Raw genomic sequence first — 24,190 nt, forward strand, 5'->3', positions numbered from 1 at the left:
ATAGCCCACCTATAATTTAGCCCAAACAACTACCTCTTTCCCAACTGTATTTTATTTATTTATTTATTTTGCTCCTTTGCACCCCATTATTTTTATTTCTACTTTGCACATTCTTCCATTGCAAAACTACCATTCCAGTGTTTTACTTGCTATATTGTATTTACTTTGCCACCATAGCCTTTTTTGCCTTTACCTCCCTTCTCACCTAATTTGCTCACATTGTATATAGACTTGTTTTTTTTACTGTATTATTGACTGTATGTTTGTTTTACTCCATGTGTAACTCTGTGTCGTTGTATGTGTCGAACTGCTTTGCTTTATCTTGGCCAGGTCGCAATTGTAAATGAGAACTTGTTCTCAACTTGCTTACCTGGTTAAATAAAGGTGAAATAAAATAAATAAATAAAAATCACTGGATTTTATCATAAGCACAATATTCTTGAAAAAGACATTGTACACATTGTTTTTTATTGAATGATTATTGAAGATATGGTTAGTTTTATTCCCAACATATAATGGAGAAGTGTGCAGCACACACTCAGCGGATCCTATATGTTCGGTCAGGGCAGATAAGAAGGTACTTTGGGGCGACAATGTGGGGGCGGGGCTTCCTTCGCATAATGATTAAGCTGTCTGCGTTTTTATTGGCGCAAAACCACCAACACTTACGTGACGTCACATGAGAGGGAATTTTCAAAAACTGAAGAAGCTCATCGAACTTAAGGGGAAAGATAAACAAAGGCAACATTAAAAATGCAAAGACCTGCGTAAGTACAATACTATTGTGTAACGTTTTCATTCGTAATGAGTTTAATAACGATAGCGAACAAGATAGCCAGCAGTTAGCATTTTAGCCTTCTAGCTAACTAAACCGGCAGATAACCTGCATTGATAACTAACTAGCCACAATGGCGTGATATCTAAGGATCATGTCGAATGTAATGTTCGCCAGTTTAGCAAGCTACTCCAACATAATGCATAGACGTTAGCCAACACAATAAATTGAGACGCCAGTTTGCGAGGTTGACTTGAACATGTATACTTTTCTGAAGGGTGGGCTGATTTTGTAGCCAGCAGATCCGACCCGCTTGCTTACAGCTGCACTAGGGTCTGACAGGCTAACTGTATAGCTTAATGCACTAGGAAACTGCAAGATATATCGGAAAGGTACCTCAATGCATGAATGAAGAAATACCTTGTACTCCGAATTGTCCCATTATCCCAATAGTTACACCGATAAGATTGAACAACGGTTAGTTTTAAGTAAACTGCCATCTGTCCTAATGCTAGCTAGTAGTAGCCACATCGGCCATTATGGCATGTCAAGTTGAACAAGAAAAGGAGTTGATTGGCTGACACTGCCAGTCCAAAATGACTGCTGTGGCTTCTGCTACCTAGCATGAAAACGAAATGGACAGTTTTCCGAGAAACATCTGGCACTGACTCTATGGTCAATCAATCAAATGTATTTATAAAGCCCCTTTTTACATCAGATTATGTCACAAAGTGCTGTACAGAAACCAGCCTAAAACCCCAAACAGCAAGCAATGCAGATGTAGAAGCAGTGGCTAGGAAAAACTCCCTAGAAAGGCCAAAACCTAATAAAGAAACCTAGAGAGGGAACCGGCTGTACCTGGTGGAGATTATAACAGAACGTGGCCAAGATGTTCAAATGTTCATAAATGACCATCCGGGTCAAATAATAATAATCACAGTGGTTGTAGAGGCTGCAACAGGTCAGCACCTCAGGAGTAAATGTCCGTTGGCTTTTCATAGCTGATCATTCAGAGTATCTATCACTCCAGTGTTTAATTTCTAAATTGTAATTACTTTGTCACTAGGGCCTATTTATTGTCTTCCCTCCCTAATCTTATCTCATTTCCACACACTGTATATAGACTTTTCTATTGTGTTGTTGGCTGTACGTTTGTTTATTCCATGTGTAACTCTGTTTTTTGTCGCACTGCTTTACAACTGCAGCCAGGTCGCAGTTGTAAACTTGTTCTCAACCGGCCTACCTGGTTAAAGGCTTAAAACAATATATATACAATAATCTGTACTGCTCCTGCTGTCTCTAGAGATTTGATAACAGCAGGTCTGGGAGCAGCAGCATGACCAGGTGGACTGGGGACAAATCAACGTTTATTTGTCACGTGCGCAGAATACAACCGGTGTAGACCTTACAGTGAAATGCTTACTTAGAGGCTCTAACCAATAGTGCAAAAAAATGTATTGAACAATAGGTAAGTAAAGAAATAAAACAACAGTAAAATGACAGGCTATATGCAGTAGCGAGGCTATATACAGTAGCGAGGCTACATACAGACACCAGTTGGTCAGGCTAATTGAGGTATTATGTAGATATGGTTAAAGTGACTATGCATATATGATGAACAGAGAGTAGCAGTATGTAAAAGAGAGGTTGGTGGGTGGCGGGACACAATGCAGATAGCCCGGTTAGCTAATGTGCGGGAGCACTGGTTGGTCGTCCCAATTGAGGTAGAATGTACATGAATGTATAGTTAACGTGACTATGCATATATGATAAACAGAGTAGCAGCAGCGTAAAAAGAGGGGTTGGGGGCAAACAATGCAAATAGTCCGGGTAGCCATTTGATTACCTGTTCAGGAGTCTTATGGCTTGGGGGTAAAAACTGTTGAGAAGCCTTTTTGTCCTAGAGAACAGTCTATGGCTGGGGTCTTTGACAATTCTTAGTGCCTTCCTCAGACAGCCTGGTGTAGAGGTCCTGGATGGCAGGCAGCTTAGCCCCAGTGATGTACTGGGCCATACACACTACCCTCTGTAGTGCCTTGCGGTCAGATGCCGAGCATTTGCCGTACCAGGCAGTGATGCAACCAGTCAGGATGCTCTCAATGTTGCAGCTGTAGAACCTTTTTGAGGATCTCAGGACCCATGCCAAATCTTTTTAGTTTCCTGATGGGTAATAGGCTTTGTCGTGCCCTCTTCACGACTGTCTTGGTGTGTTTGGACCATTCTAGTTTGTTGATGTCGACACCAAGGAACATGAAGCTCTCAACCTGCTCCACTACAGCCCCATCGATGAGAATGGGGACGTGCTTGGTCCTCCTTTTCCTGTAGTCTACAATAATCTCCTTAGTCTTGGTTACGTTGAGGGATAGGTTGTTATTCTGGCACCACCTGGCCAGGTCTCTGACAGCAAGGAGTCATCAGGCCAGGTAGTCCTGAGGCATGGTCCTAGGGCTCAGGTCCTCCGAGAGAGGATTAGAGAGAGCACACTTAAATTCAGACAGGATAGATACTCCAGATATAACAGACTGACCCTAGCTCCCCGACACAAACTATTGCAGCATAAATATGGGAGGCTGAGACCGGAGGGGTCGGGAGACACTGTGGCCCCGTCCGACGATACCCACGGGCTCGGCCAAACAGGCAGGATATAACCCCTCCCACTTTGACAAGGCACAGCCCCCACACCACTAAGGTTTGATGCAGAGAATCACCGTGGAGAGAGGGGAACCGAGAGGGGAACCGGCCAGACGGAGACAGCAAGTGCGATTCGTTGCTCCAGTGCTTTTCTGTTCACATTCGCTCCTGGGCCAGACTACACTCAGTCATAGGACCTATTGAAGAGGTGGGTCTTCAATAACCACTTAAAGGTTGAGACGGAGTCTGTGTCTCTCACAATGAATAGGTAGACCATTCCATAAAAATGGATCTCTATAGGAGAAAGCCCTGCCTCCAGCTGTTTGCTTAGATGTTCTAGGGACAGTAGGGAGGCCTGCGTCTTGTGACTGTGTGGCAGGACCAAATCGGAAAGATAGGTAGGAGCAAGCCCATGTACTGCTTTGTAGGTTAGCAGTAAAACCTTAATCAGCCCTAGCCTTAACAGGTCGCCAGTGTAGAGAGTCACTGGAGTAATATCACGTTTTTTGGTTCTAGTCAGGATTCTAGCAGCTGTGTTTAGCACTAACTGAAATGTTCATCTACACAGGAACCCTGTCTGTCCCTAGTGCAGCTGTAAGCAAGCGGGTCGGATCTGCTGTCTTCTGGATTTGTAGCTAACTGTGTTAGTTATGCTAGCCATGTCTTGTTGCAGTGTTGTTTTTTTCAGCCACTTTCTCCAAGTCCATCGATGTGTAAATGTACTGTAGCTACTCAACCTCTAAATGCCCCTCATTAATTTCACAGAAAGGGCAAAACTCCACGGAGGCCACCCCTGAAGAAAACATCCCACACACAAAAAGACCCAGTTGGTGTAAGTTGGTCACTGTCAGCTGTCACTTCAATTAATAGTTACTAAAGGCAAGTTGATAATGACTAAATAATGTATACGTAGCTAATGAATGACACGTCTTACAGTATGGTGATTTGCTGTGTGCAGGTGTACTGCCGTATCCGCCCTTTAGGAGCTACAGATGAGGAGTGTTGTATTGAAATGATCAGCAGCACCACCATTCAGCTGCATGCTCCTGATGGCATCAAAGCCAACCGCAATGGGGAATACAAAGAGGTACAGGTGTAACACAGACATTACATCTCTCTCTCTATGATGCATCTTCCTGTGTCATCTCATAATGAACGTGTTCTTTCATAGGCCGTCTCTCTATGATGTCATCTCATAATGAACGTGTTCTTTCATAGGCCGTCTCTCTATGATGTCATCTCATAATGAACGTGTTCTTTCATAGACCGTCTCTCTATGATGTCATCTCATAATGAACGTGTTCTTTCATAGGCCGTCTCTCTCTGACGTCATCTCATAATGAACGTGTTCTTTCATAGGCCGTCTCTCTATGATGTCATCTCATAATGAACGTGTTCTTTCATAGGCCGTCTCTCTCTGACGTCATCTCATAATGAACGTGTTCTTTCATAGGCCGTCTCTATGATGTCATCTCATAATGAACGTGTTCTTTCATAGGCCGTCTCTCTATGATGTCATCTCATAATGAACGTGTTCTTTCATAGGCCGTCTCTATGATGTCATCTCATAATGGTGTTTGCTTTCACAGACCGTCTCTCTCTATGACGTCATCTCATCATGAACGTGCTTTCTTTCACAGACTCAGTACTCCTTCAAAAAAGTGTTTGGAATTCAAACCTCCCAAATAGAGTTGTTTGAGGATGTTGCCAAACCACTTGTGGATGACCTCATTCACTGCAAGAATGGTAAGTGAGCGAAACTGCTCATTTATTTGTAATAATGCATACGTTTTTAAAGTATTCGGTTTCGACAGGGTGTTGAGCGGTGATTTTTGTTTTTCTTTGCTGTCCATAGGATTGCTTTTCACTTATGGCGTCACAGGCAGTGGAAAGACGTTTACCATGACAGGCTCTCCTGGAGAAGGTGGTCTCCTCCCCCGCTCTCTGGACATGCTATTCAACAGCATCGGTCCATTACAGGCCAAGAGATTTGTAAGACTTATTTTCTGTCATATCTCTGGGTGTCAACTCTGTTCCTACAGACCATCAATGTATGCTTTTGTCCTTGTATTTTCATCAGAGATGTATACATTGAACTGAATGTGTTGGTACACTAGCCAATCAAGTGCTTGTGAGAGACTTCACTTTGAGTTGGTCTTTTTATTCAACAGCAAATATGTGCAAAAAAGCCAATATTATTTTACTATTTGAATTTCAGGTTCTCCAAATGTTAAATTGAGCGCTAATCCCTATACGTCTAGCTTTCAAATGTTCAATCTTGCAGGTGTTTAGGACAGACGACAAGAATGGCATGGAGATCCAAGGTCAGGTGGACGCTCTTCTGGAGAGACAGAAGAGAGAATCAAATCAACAGTCCACCGTGCCCAAAACACCGTCCTCAAAGTATGCATGGGTTTTATAAGCCAAATATGTTTCCTGCACACATTTGTGATCACCCTCCAATGTGAATAGATGCTAGGTTATTGACATCTTTCGTGCATTGATTTTAGTGTTTCAGAGACTATTTGGATGACATCAAGACAACCTGTTGAAATTATACTGGAAATGGCACTTTCTTGATTATTGATGCTGGTTTGAGACTGAGGTTTTGTGTTGGTTCTGTCCTTCAGGCAAAAACCTGACCCAGAGTTCGCAGACATGATCAGTCCAGAGGAGGCTTGCAAATGTGAGGGAGTTGACGAGGACAGCTGCTACAGTGTCTTTGTATCCTACATAGAAATATACAATAACTACATCTACGATCTGCTGGAAGACACGCCAATAGACCCCATACGACCCAAGTAAGTCCAGGCTTTGTGTTACCAGTAGTTCTGTATTTTTGTGTAATTGAATGAAAAAGATATGTAAAGGGAGAGCAGTAAATCATTCTGCCAGAGTGGTCCTACCCCACGTCTTTCCTGTCATTTGTATCTTCTACAGTTAATTTTAGTGTTCAGAATGCACCACTCAATGTAAGATGTATTGTAGGTTGGAGATGTGAAATGTTTTGTGTTTGTTAGGCGACCTGGTGGAGGCACACCTCTACAGAACCCTGAGTTGATGTACGTGGTCAGTGTGAAACTAGCCTGGGACCACACTGATCAACTAGCTTTGTTTCACCTTTGAAACAGTTTCATATATCTGGTCCCAGGCTAAGTGTATACAGTTTAAAAGTAGAAAAACATGGCAGAATTATCTAGCCATCATCCCTCCACTACATCCCCTCCCAATGTAGGGACCCTGCATGTAATGTGTATGGTACCATCATCCCCTCCCAATGTAGGGACCCTGCATGTAATGTGTATGGTACCATCATCCCCTCCCAATGTAGGGACCCTGCATGTAATGTGTATGGTACCATCATCCCTCCACTACATCCCCTCCCAATGTAGGGACCCTGCATGTAATACGTATGGTACCATCATCCCCTCCCAATGTAGGGACCCTGCATATAATATGTATGGTACCATCATCCCCTCCCAATGTAGGGACCCTGCATGTAATGCGTATGGTACCATCATCCCCTCCCAATCTAGAACCCTGCATATAATACGTATGGTACCATCATCCCCTCCCAATGTAGGGACCCTGCATGTAATACGTATGGTACCATCATCCCCTCCCAATCTAGAACCCTGCATATAATACGTATGGTACCATCATCCCCTCCCAATGTAGGGACCCTGCATGTAATGCGTATGGTACCATCATCCCCTCCCAATGTAGGGACCCTGCATGTAATGCGTATGGTACCATCATCCCCTCCCAATGTAGGGACCCTGCATGTAATGCGTATGGTACCATCATCCCCTCCCAATCTAGAACCCTGCATGTAATGCGTATGGTACCATCATCCCCTCCCAATCTAGAACCCTGCATATAATACGTATGGTACCATCATCCCCTCCCAATGTAGGGACCCTGCATATAATGCGTATGGTACCATCATCCCCTCCCAATCTAGAACCCTGCATATAATACGTATGGTCCATCATCCCCTCCCAATCTAGAACCCTGCATATAATGCGTATGGTACCATCATCCCCTCCCAATGTAGGGACCCTGCATGTAATGCGTATGGTACCATCATCCCCTCCCAATCTAGAACCCTGCATGTAATACGTATGGTACCATCATCCCCTCCCAATCTAGAACCCTGCATGTAATACGTATGGTACCATCATCCCCTCCCAATCTAGAACCCTGCATGTAATACGTATGGTACCATCATCCCCTCCCAATCTAGAACCCTGCATATAATACGTATGGTACCATCATCCCCTCCCAATCTAGAACCCTGTCCATCATCCCCTCCCAATCTAGAACCCTGCATATAATACCATGGTACCATCATCCCCTCCCAATCTAGAACCCTGCATATAATGCGTATGGTACCATCATCCCCTCCCAATCTAGAACCCTGCATATAATCTAGAACCCTGCATATAATACGTATGGTCCATCATCCCCTCCCAATCTAGAACCCTGCATATAATGCGTATGGTACCATCATCCCCTCCCAATCTAGAACCCTGCATATAATGCGTATGGTACCATCATCCCCTCCCAATCTAGAACCCTGCATGTAATACGTATGGTACCATCATCCCCTCCCAATCTAGAACCCTGCATATAATACGTATGGTCCATCATCCCCTCCCAATCTAGAACCCTGCATATAATGCGTATGGTACCATCATCCCCTCCCAATCTAGAACCCTGCATATAATGCGTATGGTCCATCATCGTATGGTACCATCTCCCAATCTAGAACCCTGCATATAATGCGTATGGTACCATCATCCCCTCCCAATCTAGAACCCTGCATATAATGCGTATGGTCCATCATCCCCTCCCAATCTAGAACCCCATCATGGTACCATCATCCTCCCAATCTAGAACCCTGTCCATCATAATAGAACCCTGCATATAATGCGTATGGTACCATCATCCCCTCCCAATCTAGAACCCTGGTCCATCATCCCCTCCCAATGAACCCTGTAATGGTCAAATGGTACCATCATCCCCTCCCAATCTAGAACCCTGCATATAATGCGTATGGTACCATCATCCCCTCCCAATCTAGAACCCTGCATGTAATGCGTATGGTACCATCATCCCCTCCCAATCTAGAACCCTGCATATAATGCGTATGGTACCATCATCCCCTCCCAATCTAGAACCCTGCATATAATGCGTATGGTACCATCATCCCCTCCCAATCTAGAACCCTGCATATAATGCGTATGGTACCATCATCCCCTCCCAATCTAGAACCCTGCATATAATGCGTATGGTATGTGGTGTTATTATATAGTGTATACATTTCAACATGTCGTATTGCTTTTGTCCCTCTGTCTCTGGTTGCCTTTGTAGAGGTAGTGTTTTTAACCTGCTGATTATCATGAGGTTGGTGTTCACACGTCCCTGAATGGCGTTGGGGAAACTGATCTGTGCTGCGGCTGGGAAACAGATCTGTGCTGCTGCTGGGAAGCTTGACATAATGCATGTCTTTTCCCCTTGACTGTTTTGAACAGTCATAACCGTTGTTTTAACATTGTCATGTTGACTTTTTGCTTGTGGTTATAGTCTAGTTTATTTGTTGTAGGCTGTGTGGTGGTTAACCGTATTGTTGCTCTCTACGGTTGCAGACCGCCTCAATCAAAGATTTTACGTGAGGACCAGAACCACAACATGTATGTGTCGGGATGCACAGAGGTCGAGGTGAAGTCCACAGTGGAAGCCTTCGAAGTGTTTTGGCGGGGTGAGTGGGATTTTAGTCATTTCTTTTGAAGGAAAACTCTTTTCTTCCCTCTGTATTAGTCAGTATTTACTTCTGTCCAGGCCAAAAGAAAAGGAGGATTGCTGATACTCAGCTGAACCGCGAGTCCAGTCGCTCTCACAGTGTGTTCATTGTCAAACTGGCACAAGCTCCGCTGGACGCAGATGGAGACCACATTCTGCAGGTGACTTGAACCTTGCATCTTTATATCTCGCCGATACAGTTCTTCATATAGAAGTGAAGACAAAATCCACTACCTTGACCCAGGGAGGGAACAAGGATTTTGGGCACTGGCCAGCCAGGCTAGTACACCACATTTATTTAGTAGCCTGGGTTTAATATCTGTGCCATGCGATATCTGAAAATACAAAATGTCTCTAACCTGGAGGCTAGTTGGGAAAATGTTCTACCAGCCTGGTGTGACCAGTACTAGCCTGGGCTCAGTGGCTTTGGTGTACACTCCATCCCTGACTTGACCTAACCTTAAGATAACAAACACAAACATCCTTTAATTACTATGTGAACTAGCACAATATATATCTGTTGCTCCGTCACTAGTAGACGCTGTGTTAGCTTATGTATGTTTCACTAGAAGACCCAATGCAGAGCAGGCATGCTAACAGCTATCACTGGACCACATGGACTTCAACCAGTGCTAGCTCTGATGGCCTAGCCTCTGATAGCCTAGCCTCTGATAGCCTAGCCTCTGATAGCCTAGCCTCTGATAGCCTGGCTGTGTTACAGGACAAGAACCAGGTGACTGTTAGCCAGCTGTGTCTGGTGGACCTGGCAGGGAGTGAACGCACCAGCAGGACTAAAGCAGAGGGCAGCCGCCTCCGGGAAGCAGGTGAGCTGACAACGTAGGACCCATAGAAAAATCCTTTACTTTTCTGTTTGTCTAACAGCATCACTGACCTAGCCTGGGGACCAGTCTGTTTAGCTCACATTCTGTTTGTCTAACAGCATCACTGACCTAGCCTGGGGACCAGTCTGTTTGTGCTCTGTGTCATATGCCACATGTTTAGCATGACAGGAGTGGAATCATGGCTAAACAGACTGGTACCCAGACTAGTACTGACCTACTGACTTCACAACATGCACCAATCTTTACCTGGCATCTCCACTCTTTCCCCAGGCAACATCAACCAGTCCCTGATGACCTTACGCACCTGTATAGAAGTCCTCCGAGAGAACCAGATGTGTGGAACAAACCGGGTTGGTCATTTTGAATGAATCTCTTGTGTACTTGATAAAACTGTAGACCAGATGAGTCGAGCACTGATATGTCATAAAGTAACACAATGATACTGTGTGTTTGTTTCAGATGGTTCCTTACAGAGACTCTAAAGTCACTCATCTGTTCAAGAACTATTTTGACGGTGAAGGGAAAGTCCGCATGGTTGTGTGTGTCAACCCTAAAGCTGACGACTATGAAGAAACCATGGTAACTAATCTGAGTTAGATCCCAATAACAGTCCTAAGAAACCATGGTAACTGATCTGAGTTAGATCCCAATAACAGCCCCAAGAAACCATGGTAACTGATCTGAGTTAGATCCCAATAACAGCCCCAAGAAACCATGGTAACTGATCTGAGTTAGATCCCAATAACAGCCCCAAGAAACCATGGTAACTGATCTGAGTTAGATCCCAATAACAGCCCCAAGAAACCATGGTAACTGATCTGAGTTAGATCCCAATAACAGCCCCAAGAAACCATGGTAACTGATCTGAGTTAGATCCCAATAACAGCCCCAAGAAACCATGGTAACTGATCTGAGTTAGATCCCAATAACAGCCCCAAGAAATGGAAATATCAACCAGATGTAACCGTGTGTGTGTTCCTTCAGTTGGTCATGCGCTTTGCGGAGTTGACCCAGGAGGTTGAGGTGGCGCGGCCGGTGGACAGGCCCATTTGCAGCCTGGCGGCGGGGCGGAGACACCGGAACCAGGCCTTCAGAGACGAGTTGTCACGACGCCAGGAGGAGCGCCCTGGGGGATCCAACAACACCGGTATGTACACACACATAATCACACAGAGAGAGAGATATATCTAGCTAGCTACAAAGCAGGAGGGCTTTCACATCTCATTTAAAGCATCTGATTGTACATGGGTCATGTTAGAACCGTCCAATGTGACCACCACCTCCGCCAGCACTAATGTTAAGTCAAGTTAATCTGTTCTTCACTGATCTTCCAGAGGATGGCTCGGTGCTGAACCAGCTCCTGGACAGCCTGCCGGCCCTGCCTGCCTGTGAGTTGGTGGACCCCACCGATGAGCAGATCCTGCCCCGCCTCATAGAGGTGCTGGAGAGGAGGCACCGCATCCGCCAGATGATCACTGAGCAGTACACCAAAACTGGTACGGACCAGGCCACTATAGACCTAATTAAGGGTATTTTGTCAGTACAGGACCTGTATTTATTTGACATGTATGTACTGTAGTTGTCTGTTAATGTTCTGTATTATGTCATGTTCTGCTTCAGCAACGTCTGAAGGGGATCCTAATAAAATACTACGGGCTTTAGAGCTGCACATTTAGTCTCCTATCGTTTGAAATGTCATAGACGTCCTCTATTTAAATTCAGCATTGTCTTTTGATGTTTATCTGGCTTTTCTTGGGGCATGTTTTGCTATATGTAAATGTTTAGTTAGTGTAAACATATTGTCTACGTTTAGTGGACAAGATTCAAGTTAAATTTGTACCAATGGATTCATTCCTTTTCCCCCCTTTACCAACAGCCAACACACTGAAATCGATGCTCCAGGAGTTTGATGGCCATCTGATGGCCAAGGAGAACTTTATCCATGAACAGCGGGGTAAACTAGGGGAGAAGGACAAGATCATGTTCAACCAGAAGAATGAGATGGATCGGCTGGAGAAGAAATCCAAAATGCTGGAATACAAGGTGAAGTCTCAGTCCTCCATCTCTCTTCTCCCCTCCCCCTGCCTTGTTCTCTCCTCCCCCCCTGCCTCTCCTCAGCTACATTTTTATATCACTGAAACCCATACATTCGTACATCCTAATTGAACTCATTTCAAAATGATCCTGAACTTTTTACATACCATTATTGCCTTATGCCCACCCCTCTCAGATTGACATTCTTCAGAAGACCACCAATATCTATGAGGGGGACAAGCGGTCGCTGCAGCAGGAGCTGGAGAGCCGTGAGCAGAGGCTGCAGCGGGAGCTGTCGGAGAGGAAGCGCATGGAGGCACGCATGCAGGGCATGGTGTCTGACACCAAACACCAGTGGGAGAAGGAGTGTGTAAGTGGAGTGTTACCCTCAGCCCTCCTTCCACTCACTCAGCCCTCCCTCCACTCTTTCAATAGATCTGGTCACTAAGCTGCTAACTAACCCCAGACTGTGAGGGTGTCCCTCAGCTGCTAACTAAGCCCAGACTGTAAGGGGGTCACTCAGCTGCTAACTAAGCCCAGACTGTAAGGGGGTCACTCAGCTGCTAACTAAGCCCAGACTGTAAGGGGGTCACTCAGCTGCTAACTAAGCCCAGACTGTAAGGGGGTCACTCAGCTGCTAACTAAGCCCAGACTGTAAGGGGGTCACTCAGCTGCTAACTAAGCCCAGACTGTAAGGGGGTCACTCAGCTGCTAACTAACCCCAGACTGTGAGGGTGTCCCTCAGCTGCTAACTAACCCCAGACTGTGAGGGGTCACTAAGCTGCTAACTAACCCCAGACTGTGGGGGGTCCCTCAGCTGCTAACTAACCCCAGACTGTGAGGGTGTCCCTCAGCTGCTAATTAACCCCAGACTGTGAGGGTGTCCCTCAGCTGCTAACTAACCCCAGACCTCAGCTGCTAACCCCAGACTGGGGGTCCCTCAGCTGCTAACTAACCCCAGACTGTAAAGGGGTCCCTCAGCTGCTAACTAACCCCAGACTGTAAGGGGTCCCTCAGCTGCTAACTAACCCCAGACTGTAAAGGGGTCCCTCAGCTGCTAACTAACCCCAGACTGACTAACCCCAGACTGTGGGGGGGTCCCTCAGCTGCTAACTAACCCCCAGACGGTGAGGGGTCCCTCAGCTGCTAACTAACCCCCAGACGGTGAGGGGGTCACTAACCTGCTAACTAACCCCCAGACTGTGAGGGGGTCACTAACCCCCCCCCAGACTGTGGGTCATAAACATAGTTGACGGTAGGTGTGGTGGTTATTGTAGTTCTACTTACGTTTAGTTGAAGTTGTGTACTAGTTAACATTGGTCTTCCTCTTGCGACCTCAGGAGCGTCGTGTGAACGCCAAGCAGCTGGAGATGCAGAACAAGCTGTGGGTGAAGGATGAGAAGCTGAAGCAGCTGAAGGCCATCGTATCAGAGAGCAACAACAGCACCACCTCAGAGCAGCAGCGTCCCCCACCACCCCCAGACAAGCCCCAGAGGAACTCCCGGGAGAAGGACCAGCCTCGCGCCCCTGAGAAGAGATCTCGCTCGCCACTGCCCGTGAGTTGTTACACCCTGTCACTGCCTCTCTTTCTCGCATCTCTCCGTCTCCCCCTCGCTCTGTCATTCTCTCTCCATCTATAAATGATTGATTTGACGTTATTGTAATGGATATTGACTGTGGAACTATTCTAATGTTGATGGACTGTTGTGTTGCATGGTGGGTTGAAGATGTATGAGTCTGTCTACTAAGCAGGTGCTGTGTCATCAGACAACATGTACTATTACTCTGTTGTCTCACTGTTACTGGCCACCTGCATGTGTTGTCCTCTGTTTCACCCTGCTGACATTTGTGACATTACAGTGTTCAGATAGAAACTTGTTTACTGTAGAACAGATATGATTTGTCTGTCATGTAGAATAGGGCATCGTGTTGGTTCTATTTGTTACAATGTTATCTACACTGTTGGAGATGCTACAGCCTTCATATAATACTCCCAGACTCCCTCCTGCTACCACCCCCAGGTCAGCACAGCTCAGTGCCACCCCCTCCCACCCTCCTCCTCTGGTAGCCTCTCAGTAGCCTCCGTCATCTCTGAGTGGGAGCAGAGGTTCCCCATAGGTAGGGAACCCCCCGGGACACCCGGCGCGTACGGAACAACGACCCCATACGGAAGCAGCAGTGTGGGCCGCAGGAGAGGCCAGCGATGGGCCCCTGAGACAGAGGCTCCGGGCCCCAGCCACACACATGGGCTAGACCTAGAGTCAAGCTCAAGGGTTAGTGTGTGTTAGAATTTCGCTCTAAGGGACTGGTTTCCCAGACAAAGATGAAGCAATAGTCCTGCTTTTGGCTTGATCTGTGTCTTGGAAATCAGGAAGTGAACTTTAAGTAGCTGGATCTGCCGTGCTTGTAAACCCGGATAGAACTGTAGCTGCTTGGTTTGTATACTTACCTACTGTACATGTGCTAGCTATTAGGACCAGGCTGATACCAGTATCAATACTCCTTAGTGTCATGGCAAGAAAACAAAACACAATATTACCATATAGCAGAGTTTGGTCTGTTTCGTGTTTTAATTTTTGCCATGGAAACAAAAAATTGCGACCCTGGTATCATCACAGTAGTTAGATCTGCTATGCTTGTAGTCCTGTAGGCTTTAGTCTGTGTTTAGATGTACTGTAGCGTTCTATGTGTGATGTACCTGCTAGCTTGTAGTCCTCTGCTTTAATCTGTGTGTATGCTTGTAGTCCTGTAGGCTTTAATCTGTGTGTAGATGTACCGTAGCTAGTTCTGCTATGCTTGTAGTCCTGTAGGCTTTAATCTGTGTGTAGATGTACCGTAGCTAGTTCTGCTATGCTTGTAGTCCTGTAGGCTTTAATCTGTGTGTAGATGTACCGTAGCTAGTTCTGCTATGCTTGTAGTCCTGTAGGCTTTAGGCTTTAATCTGTGTGTAGATGTACCGTAGCTAGTTCTGCTATGCTTGTAGTCCTGTAGGCTTTAATCTGTGTGTTTGTATGTGTGTAGATGTACCGTAGCTAGTTCTGCTATGCTTGTAGTCCTGTAGGCTTTAGTCTGTGTGTAGATGTACCGTAGCTAGTTCTGCTATGCTTGTAGTCCTGTAGGCTTTAGTCTGTGTTTGTATGTGTGTAGATGTACCGTAGCTAGTTCTGCTATGCTTGTAGTCCTGTAGGCTTTAATCTGTGTGTAGATGTACCGTAGCTAGTTCTGCTATGCTTGTAGTCCTGTAGGCTTTAATCTGTGTGTTTGTATGTGTGTAGATGTACCGTAGCTAGTTCTGCTATGCTTGTAGTCCTGTAGGCTTTAATCTGTGTGTTTGTATGTGTGTAGATGTACTGTAGCTAGTTCTGCTATGCTTGTAGTCCTGTAGGCTTTAATCTGTGTGTTTGTATGTGTGTAGATGTACTGTAGCTAGTTCTGCTATGCTTGTAGTCCTGTAGGCTTTAATCTGTGTGTAGATGTACCGTAGCTAGTTCTGCAATGCTTGTAGTCCTGTAGGCTTTAGTCTGTGTGTAGATGTACCGTAGCTAGTTCTGCTATGCTTGTAGTCCTGTAGGCTTTAATCTGTGTGTTTGTATGTGTGTAGATGTAGTTCTGCTATGCTTGTAGTCCTGTAGGCTTTATCTGTGTGTTTGTATGTGTGTAGATGCGTAGCTAGTTCTCTGCTATGCTTGTAGTCCTGTAGGCTTTAATCTGTGTGTTTGTATGTGTGTAGATGTAGTCCTGTAGGTAGCTAGTTCTGCTATGCTTGTAGTCCTGTAGGCTTTAATCTGTCTGTGTTTGTATGTGTGTAGATGTACTGTGTGTTTGTATGTGTGTAGATGCTTGTAGTCCTGTAGCTAGTTCTGCTATGCTTGTAGTCCTGTAGGCTTTAATCTGCTTTAGTTCTGCTATGCTTGTAGTCCTGTAGGCTTTAATCTGTGTGTTTGTATGTGTGTAGATGTACTGTAGCTAGTTCTGCTATGCTTGTAGTCCTGTAGGCTTTAGTCTGTGTGTAGATGTACCGTAGCTAGTTCTGCAATGCTTGTAGTCCTGTAGGCTTTAGTTCTGTAGCTATGCTTGTAGTCCTGTAGGCTTTAATCTGTGTTTGTATGTGTGTAGATGTACCGTAGCTAGTTCTGCTATGCTTGTAGTCCTGTAGGCTTTAATCTGTGTGTTTGTATGTGTGTAGATGTACTGTAGCTAGTTCTGCTATGCTTGTAGTCCTGTAGGCTTTAATCTGTGTGTAGATGTACCGTAGCTAGATCTGCTATGCTTGTAGTCCTGTAGGCTTTAATCTGTGTGTTTGTATGTGTGTAGATGTACTGTAGCTAGTTCTGCTATGCTTGTAGTCCTGTAGGCTTTAATCTGTGTGTTTGTATGTGTGTAGATGTACTGTAGCTAGTTCTGCTATGCTTGTAGTCCTGTAGGCTTTAATCTGTGTGTAGATGTACTGTAGCTAGTTCTGCTATGCTTGTAGATCCTTAAACAATCACCCTGCAGAATTGCATCAATAGCTGCTTGGTGTGTTTGGTTGTCTGTAATGGCCACCACAGGACTGATAACCAGGGTGTCCTCTCATCACATTTATCATCACCATTATCCTCCCATGTTATGTTACCATGTCCCCTAGTGCAGGCTGTATTATCTACAGTAGGTAACATTTTTCAGCACTTTCACATATACAATATTCACACACCTCCTCAGACTATTTGTGTACCCCAGGAGAGTAGCTGGGAGGGGATCCTAATCAACTACCAAGTACTGATAATACTCTTATGAAACAATCCATTCATAATGCTGTAGATTGCTGCTGTAAAACTCATATCTAACCTGGTTTCAATCATAATGTTGGCAGCTAATGTGTATATACAGTGGCAAGAGAAAGTATGTGAAATACCTGGATTTCTGCATAAATTGATCATATCTGCTTAAACTAACACAAACAATTATACTTTTCATTGAACACACTGTAAACATTCACAGTGCAGGGTGGGAAAAGTATGTGAACCCTTTAATAACAGGTTGACCCTCCTTTGACAGCAATAACCTCAACCAAATGTTTTCTGTTGTTGTGGATCAGACCTGCACAACGGTCAGGAGGAATTTTGAAACATTCCTCTTTACAAAACAGTTTCAGATCAGAAATATTCTTGTGATGTCTGGTGTGAACTGCTCTCGAGGTCATACCACTGCATCTCAATCAGGTTGAGGTTTGGACTCTGACTGGGCCACACCAGAAGGTGTATTTTCTTCTGTTGAAGTCATTCTGTTGTTGATTTACTTCTGTGTTTTGGGTCGTTGTCCTGTTGCATCACCCAACTTTTGTTGAGCTTCAATTGGCGGACAGACAGCCTTACATTCTCCTGCAACAAGTCTTAATAACTTGAGTTAATTGTTCTGTCTGATAGCAAGCTGTCCAGGCCCTGAGGCAGCAAAGCAGCCCCAAACCATGAGGCTCCCTCCACCATACTTTACAGTTGGGATGAGGTTTTCATGTTGCTGTGCATATTTCTTTCTCCACACATAGTGTTGTGTGTTCCTTCCAAACAACTTTAGTTCCATCTGTCCACAGAATATTTTGCCAGTAGCGCTGTGGAACATCCAGGTACTCTCTTGGACTCGTCAGATGTTAGCATGTTCCAGAGATCTCTGGAAGTCTTTAGCTGACACACTAGGATTCTTCTTAACCACATTGAGCATTCTGCTCTGTCCTCTTGCAGTCATCTTTGCAGGACTGCCACTCCTAGGGAGAGTAGCAACAGTACTGAATTTTCTCAATTTATAGACATTTTGTCTTACCGTGGACTAATGAACATCAAGGCTTTTAGAGATACTTTTGTAACCCTTTCCAAATTTATGCAGGTCAACAATTCTTAATCTTAGGTCTTCTGAAATCTCTTTTGTTCGAGGCATGGTTCACATCAGGCAATGCTTCTGAATAGCACACTCGGCTCTAACCAACGTCTCATTGATTGGACTCCAGGTTAGCTGACTCCAATTTAGCTTTTGGAGAAGTCATTAGCCTTGGGGTTCACATACTTTTTCCAAACTACACTGAATGTTTAAATGATGTATTCAATATAGACAAAAAAAACAATAGTTATTAGTTTAAGCACAGTGTCTATTGTTGTGACTTAGATGAAGATCAGGTCCAATTTGAAAACCAATTAATGCAGAAATCCAGGTCATTCCAAAGGGTTCACCTACTTGCCACTGTATATTGACTTACAGTATACTTGTCATTGGTCTTCTATTAGCCAAGCTTACAGGAAGGGTTTTTAGAAAAAAAATCTGTTTTATTTGAACCTCTACAGCATAGAGGATTGTCCAATTATACCTGTTAACCAAACCACCTCAAACTATATACTGTGTATAAACCATGGGCTTTATGTTCTGCCAGCCCACTTTACCCACACTAACGCCTGTGTTCTGCCAGCCCACTCTACCCACACTAACGCCTGTGTTCTGCCAGCCCACTCTAATGCCTGTGTTCTGCCAGCCCACTCTAATGCCTGTGTTCTGCCAGCCCACTCTACCCACACTAATGCCTGTGTTCTGCCAGCCCACTCTACCCACACTAACGCCTGTGTTCTGCCAGCCCACTCTAATGCCTGTGTTCTGCCAGCCCACTCTACCCACACTAACGCCTGCCGCCGGTCCGCCATAGACTCTGCTACTACTAACCCGATGGCCCTTAACACCACAACTGTCAATAATTCCCTGATTTTGTCTTTTCCTCCCTGTTTTAAATGGGACCCACCAGACCACGGGGACACCGATTGGCCCGCACCACAGACGCTCACACTCAGCGGGTGGGCAGCGATGGGTAGATCACAAACCACTCTCTAATTTGGATTTAGACACGGTCATGCAGCCAATCATACCCAATGCAATCAAAGTGTCAGCGGCCAGCGAGAAAGCTCTGTCTAAATGCCACAAGTATGTTCTCACGCATCAGGAGCTTGCCTCCGATGGGGAGATTCAGACCAAACTGATCAAGGTAAAAAAAGAAGAAAAAAATCTATTTCCTCAATTGGTGTCTCTTTTTTGTTTCTGTCTCATATTTGAGACTTTTTCACCTTCTTGGTTTGAATCTTTCCGACTACTATTGAATGATCTTGCTACCTGAGCAATGAGTTGTAGTAATAATGTTTCAAACAGAAATAGAGATTTGTACTGCTACAACCATGTACAGTGCATTCGGAAAGTGTTCAGACCCCTTGACTTTTTCCACATTTTGTTCCGTTACAACCTTATTCAAAAATAGATTCAATTGTTTTTTCCCCTCATCAATCTAGACACGATACCCCATAATGACAAAGCAAAAACAGGTTTCTGCAGATGTTTAAAAAATTTTTTTTTACGGATACATTTTACATAAGTATTCAGACCCTTTACTCAGTACTTTGCACCTTTTTGGAAGCGATTACACCCTCGTCTTCTTGGGTATGACGCTACAAACATCCCCACAACATGATGCTGCCACCAACATGCTTCACCGTAGGGAGGGTGCCAGGTTTCCTCCATATCTGACTCTTGGCATTCAGGCCAAATAGTTCCATCTTGATTTCATAAGAGCAGAGAATCTTGTTTCTCATGGTCAGAGTCCTTTAGGTGCCTTTTGGCAAACTCCAAGCGGGCTGTCTTATGCCTTCTACTTAGGAGTGGCTTCCGTCTGGCCACTCTACCATAAAGGTCTGATTGGTGGAGTGCTGCAGAGGTGGTTGTCCTTCTGGAAGGTTCTCCCATCTCCTCAGAGGAACTCTGGAGCTCTTTCAGAGTGACTATCAGGTTCTTTGTCACCTCCTTGACATAGGCTCTTCTCCCCCGATTGCTCAGTTTGGAGTCTTAGTGGTTCCAAACTTCACAGGTGTGTGTGCGCCTTTCCAAATCATGTCCAATCAATTGAATTTACTACAGGTGGACTCCAAGTTTTAGAAACTTCTCAAGGATGATCAATGGAAACAAGATGCACCTGAGCTCAATTTTGAGTCTCATAGCAAAGGGTCTGAATAATTATTAAAAATTTAATAAACTGTTTTTTGTCATTATGGGGTATTGTGTATAGATGTAGTTTAAAACTTTTTTTTAAATCCATTTTAGAATAAGGCTAACAAAATGTGGATAAAGTTGAGGTCTGAATACTTACCGAATGCACTGTACCTGATTTACCTGTAGAGGAAAATGCATTTGTATCCCTCACTTTGAGTCTTTGAATCTCTTAATCTGATAGTTGTCTACCTCTTCAGGGAGACGTGTTCAGAACGAGAGGTGGAGGACAAGCCGTGCAGTTCACAGACATCGAAACACTTCGACAGGAATGCCCAACTGTTTCAAGGTATGCCCATTGGCCAACCCATCAGTTATTATGCAGACACTTTGACAGATTGTGTGTAGCGTTGCAAAATTCTGGTAACTTTCCCAACATTTCTAGGTTTCCAGAAATTCTGTTTGCATGATTCTGTATTTTGTGCTTATTTCCAGGAATATTCCAAGTGGTATTTCTGGAAAACTTTTGCAACCCTATCAGAAATCATCTTCTGTTGAGATGAGGACATGTTACCTCACGGTCTCCTCTTCTTGAAATAATAGTTGTGTGTGTTTTTAGTGTAGGTCATTCAGAGTCCTGATGTGAATATTTTGTGTTCCATGAAGTCGTAAGAGGAGGTCATCGGGAGACGGGCCAGGACAACATGATGGGAACAAGATGGACTGGAACGACAGAGAGAACAGGGTAAGCTGTCCCACTACTGTCCATCACTCATTCACCTCGGCTGGAGTAAAACCGCTATTAGATTTTGTAATGATACCTGCTCATAAAGGTATACAATGTTTTCTCCCAACAGGCACCAGTGGCAAGCACAAGCTCAGCTCTTGGTCTCCAGAATGGCTATCAGAAGTGAGAATTTATATCACATTCCAGTAGGGATTTTGACTGACAACATTGCATGTTTTCATAGTATTGACTAATCAACTGCTGATGACAAATTACACTTCTTTTCTCCATCCCTTTCAGACGCAGGAAGTAGGAACTGGACAGATCCTCTTTTTCTATGCTGGAATTGTCTTGTGCATTGGACTAGTGAACTTACCATCACTTTAAACTATGCATCTTGTTTTTTAAAGTCAAGCTTTTTATAGAACTGTTTTTCTAGACAAGTGATGATCAAGACCTGAGTTGTATTTAATCATGACTGTAGCTTAAAAGGGACATTTTCAATTAGATTTGTATTAGATGATTTAGGGAACTTGTTCTCTTATCACATTGAATAGAGTGTCATTGTATAGCTTACCACCTTCACCTATGAAACTTTCCTTCACTGTTTTTTCACACCCAAAGACTATTTGGATGACAACATGTAACTTTTTCTTTTTTTTCCTTCTCAGTTTCAAGGTACTTGTTGTATAGACCTATATTCACACACATAATCTGCAGAAAATCAATGGTAGAAGGCTACTAGTGCAACAACCCCAATTGTATACTTTGCTAAAGCCTGCCGGTCAGTCTCTGACTGCAAATACATGTATTTTTGAAGCAATGTACTATTTAAAAACTGGAAAAAAAATAAATCAAGAAATGAGAATGATCTTTAACCACCTTGTTTATATTACTGTATAACCATGTGAATGGCAGGTCTTGCTTTGGAGGTAGATGCTGCAGGCCCCAAACATAATCAATTGAAACCAGTTGGCATCCAAAAAGATTTGGTGTGACGACATGAGTACCAATCTATCAAATGCATTTTATTAAGGTCTTCTTTTTTTAAAGTCAGAAGTTATGTTAGGGGAAACAGTGTTACACTCCACCTAATGTCCTAACCCAACCTTCCCCATCTTAACAGCACCACTGCCAGACTCCTGTCTGAATAACTGCTGACCTTGTAGTTCACATCCACTTATATTTGCCCCAGCCAGGCAGCCACAGGCACCAGCCTTTTTTAAATGGAATGGAGCGCTTTAAGCACGCAGTATGCTGTGCTAACAAACTGACATTTTTATGTGGCTGGCACTGTTTGCTTGACATTCTTCGGTCTGTTGACCGTTGATGAGAAATGCCAAACAGAAGCGCTCACTAGCAAGTCTGTATAGTTTGTGGGGCCCCTGCAGACGCTCTGCTAGTCTGTATAGTTTGTGGGGCCCCTGCAGACGCTCTGCTAGTCTGTATAGTTTGTGGGGCCCCTGCAGACGCTCTGCTAGTCTATAGTTTGTGGGGCCCCTGCAGACGCTCTGCTAGTCTGTATAGTTTGTGGGGCCCCTGCAGACGCTCTGCTAGTCTGTATAGTTTGTGGGGCCCCTGCAGACGCTCTGCTAGTCTGTATAGTTTGTGGGGCCCCTGCAGACGCTCTGCTAGTCTCCTGGTCAGGTTCCATTCCACCAGCATGTTGCAAATGGTCCTGGGCATATTTACTATATCTGGCTGCTTTTGGACTGTCAATGGGTTGAAGCATCTTTCTTGTGGGAAGAACATATGCAATGATTGGTTTTGTGTACAATTGCCATCCAGCGTGCAGTATGAATGTTGGAGAGATGAAAGGCAGACAGTTTTGTTGTTGTTGCCTGATTTCACTTCTCTGTATGCTGAGTCATTTCACTAAGCCTCAGGAAGTATTTGTAAACCTGGCCCATCAGACGTTCCATGTAGGCTAGCTGATATGTGTGTATAATGTTGGATGTGTGTGTATAATTGGAGCTACAAGGTCAAATTCAATCACACAATTAGAACCCATTTTAATGTCCATTCATATTTTAAGATACATTTTATACATGTATCTTTCATATATAATGTTGCATGACTTACTTTAGCCGTATAATGTAATGACTCAAACGCATTACTCTTTGCGGCACCCCGAGGAGCGCTTTACAGGGAATTCCTGTAATAACCATTACTAACAGCGGGTGGCAGCAGATACGGTACATTTTACAACGGTCCTTTTTATACTGGCACTTATTTTGTGACTGGCCATATGGGACCACAGGTTATTCTGACTTGGAGAGTTGTCTGATGGTAGCCATGGTAACCACGGTCAGGCTGGACAGCTGTGGTTCTGGACAGTGTAGATTGGTTGGTGTTGACGCAAAGGTTTGATCCAGTAGTTCCTCACAGACTGCATCCTTACCAGACACATTGGACATGACTAGTATACATGTGTTTCCATGCCAACAAACGGTCATGTGAGTATGTAATAATTACCACATGCCCTAACTGAGCATACTAGTGCTCCATTTCCTCTCTTGTTATATTTTAACTGAGCATACTAGTGCTCCATTTCCTCTCTTGTTATATTTTAACTGAGCATACTAGTGCTCCATTTCCTCTCTTGTTATATTTTAACTGAGCATACTAGTGCTCCATTTCCTCTCTTGTTATATTTTAACTGAGCATACTAGTGCTCCATTTCCTCTCTTGTTATATTTTAACTGAGCATACTAGTGCTCCATTTCCTCTCTTGTTATATTTTAACTGAGCATACTAGTGCTCCATTTCCTCTCTTGTTATATTTTAACTGTGCATACTAGTGCTCCATTTCCTCTGTCTTGTTATATTTTTTGAGCATACTAGTGCTCCATTTCATTTCTTGTTATATTTTAACTGAGCATACTTGTTATATTTTAACTGAGCATACTAGTGCTCCATTTCCTCTCTCTTGTTATATTTTAACTGAGCATACTAGTGCTCCATTTCCTCTCTCTTGTTATATTTTAACTGTGCATAGTAGTGCTCCATTTCCTCTCTCTTGTTATATTTTAACTGTGCATACTAGTGCTCCATTTCCTCTGTCTTGTTATATTTAGGAGCCTTTCAGATCTCATTGCCTGTGAGTGACTCATTGTGCTGCTGAGAATATGGATGACAGTCTTGACACATTTGACAAGTTGGACTGTGAGTCCATGCCGTCAGCCACGGCCGTTGACTTTGGACAGCTCCAGATATCCTCGGCTCCTCTGCTTCACTGGGCTCGTTTCATAGTGAACGCTTGGTCGGAGGCGAGATCCTTGCACACTGCACTGCTGAATTGCTCTTCTGCTTGGATGAGGCCCGTCGTCTTTCGCCAAAACCGCTGCGTTATCACTTCATCGTAAACGAAGCGCGAGGAAATGTAAGTTA

The 24,190-nt window shown here is 44.3% G+C and overlaps 1 protein-coding gene across 9 annotated transcripts; it reads left to right on the plus strand.

The window, feature by feature from the left end:
* The first annotated feature begins 662 nt into the window (after nt 1–662).
* Nucleotides 663–21,678, plus strand: LOC115126389 (kinesin-like protein KIF23). Of its 9 annotated transcripts, none has more exons than XM_065012342.1 (23): nt 663–767; nt 4,172–4,238; nt 4,365–4,493; nt 5,047–5,152; nt 5,262–5,398; nt 5,691–5,809; nt 6,037–6,207; nt 9,058–9,170; nt 9,251–9,372; nt 9,933–10,035; nt 10,324–10,403; nt 10,513–10,632; nt 11,038–11,200; nt 11,388–11,549; nt 11,930–12,096; nt 12,284–12,457; nt 13,428–13,643; nt 14,085–14,360; nt 18,848–19,023; nt 20,334–20,422; nt 20,740–20,818; nt 20,931–20,983; nt 21,101–21,678. In XM_065012342.1, exons 1-23 carry the CDS (start codon nt 754–756, stop codon nt 21,223–21,225), a joined length of 2,961 nt encoding a protein of 986 aa, XP_064868414.1. In that variant the 5' UTR covers nt 663–753; the 3' UTR covers nt 21,226–21,678. The 9 variants fall into 9 exon arrangements, with proteins under 9 accessions (XP_064868414.1, XP_064868415.1, XP_064868416.1 ...); XM_065012343.1 differs by having other exon boundaries at nt 14,109–14,360; XM_065012344.1 differs by having other exon boundaries at nt 18,848–19,084; nt 21,101–21,203.
* The last annotated feature ends 2,512 nt before the right edge of the window (nt 21,679–24,190 follow it).

Source organism: Oncorhynchus nerka, linkage group LG27 (assembly GCF_034236695.1).
Source record: "Oncorhynchus nerka isolate Pitt River linkage group LG27, Oner_Uvic_2.0, whole genome shotgun sequence".
NCBI lineage: Eukaryota > Metazoa > Chordata > Actinopteri > Salmoniformes > Salmonidae > Oncorhynchus > Oncorhynchus nerka.

Coding starts and splice junctions, on each gene's coding strand:
- LOC115126389 (XM_065012342.1), top strand. Junction 5,399..5,690: donor CATTACAGGCCAAGAGATTT/GTAAGACTTATT, acceptor TCAATCTTGCAG/GTGTTTAGGACAGACGACAA. Junction 10,633..11,037: donor ACGACTATGAAGAAACCATG/GTAACTAATCTG, acceptor GTGTTCCTTCAG/TTGGTCATGCGCTTTGCGGA.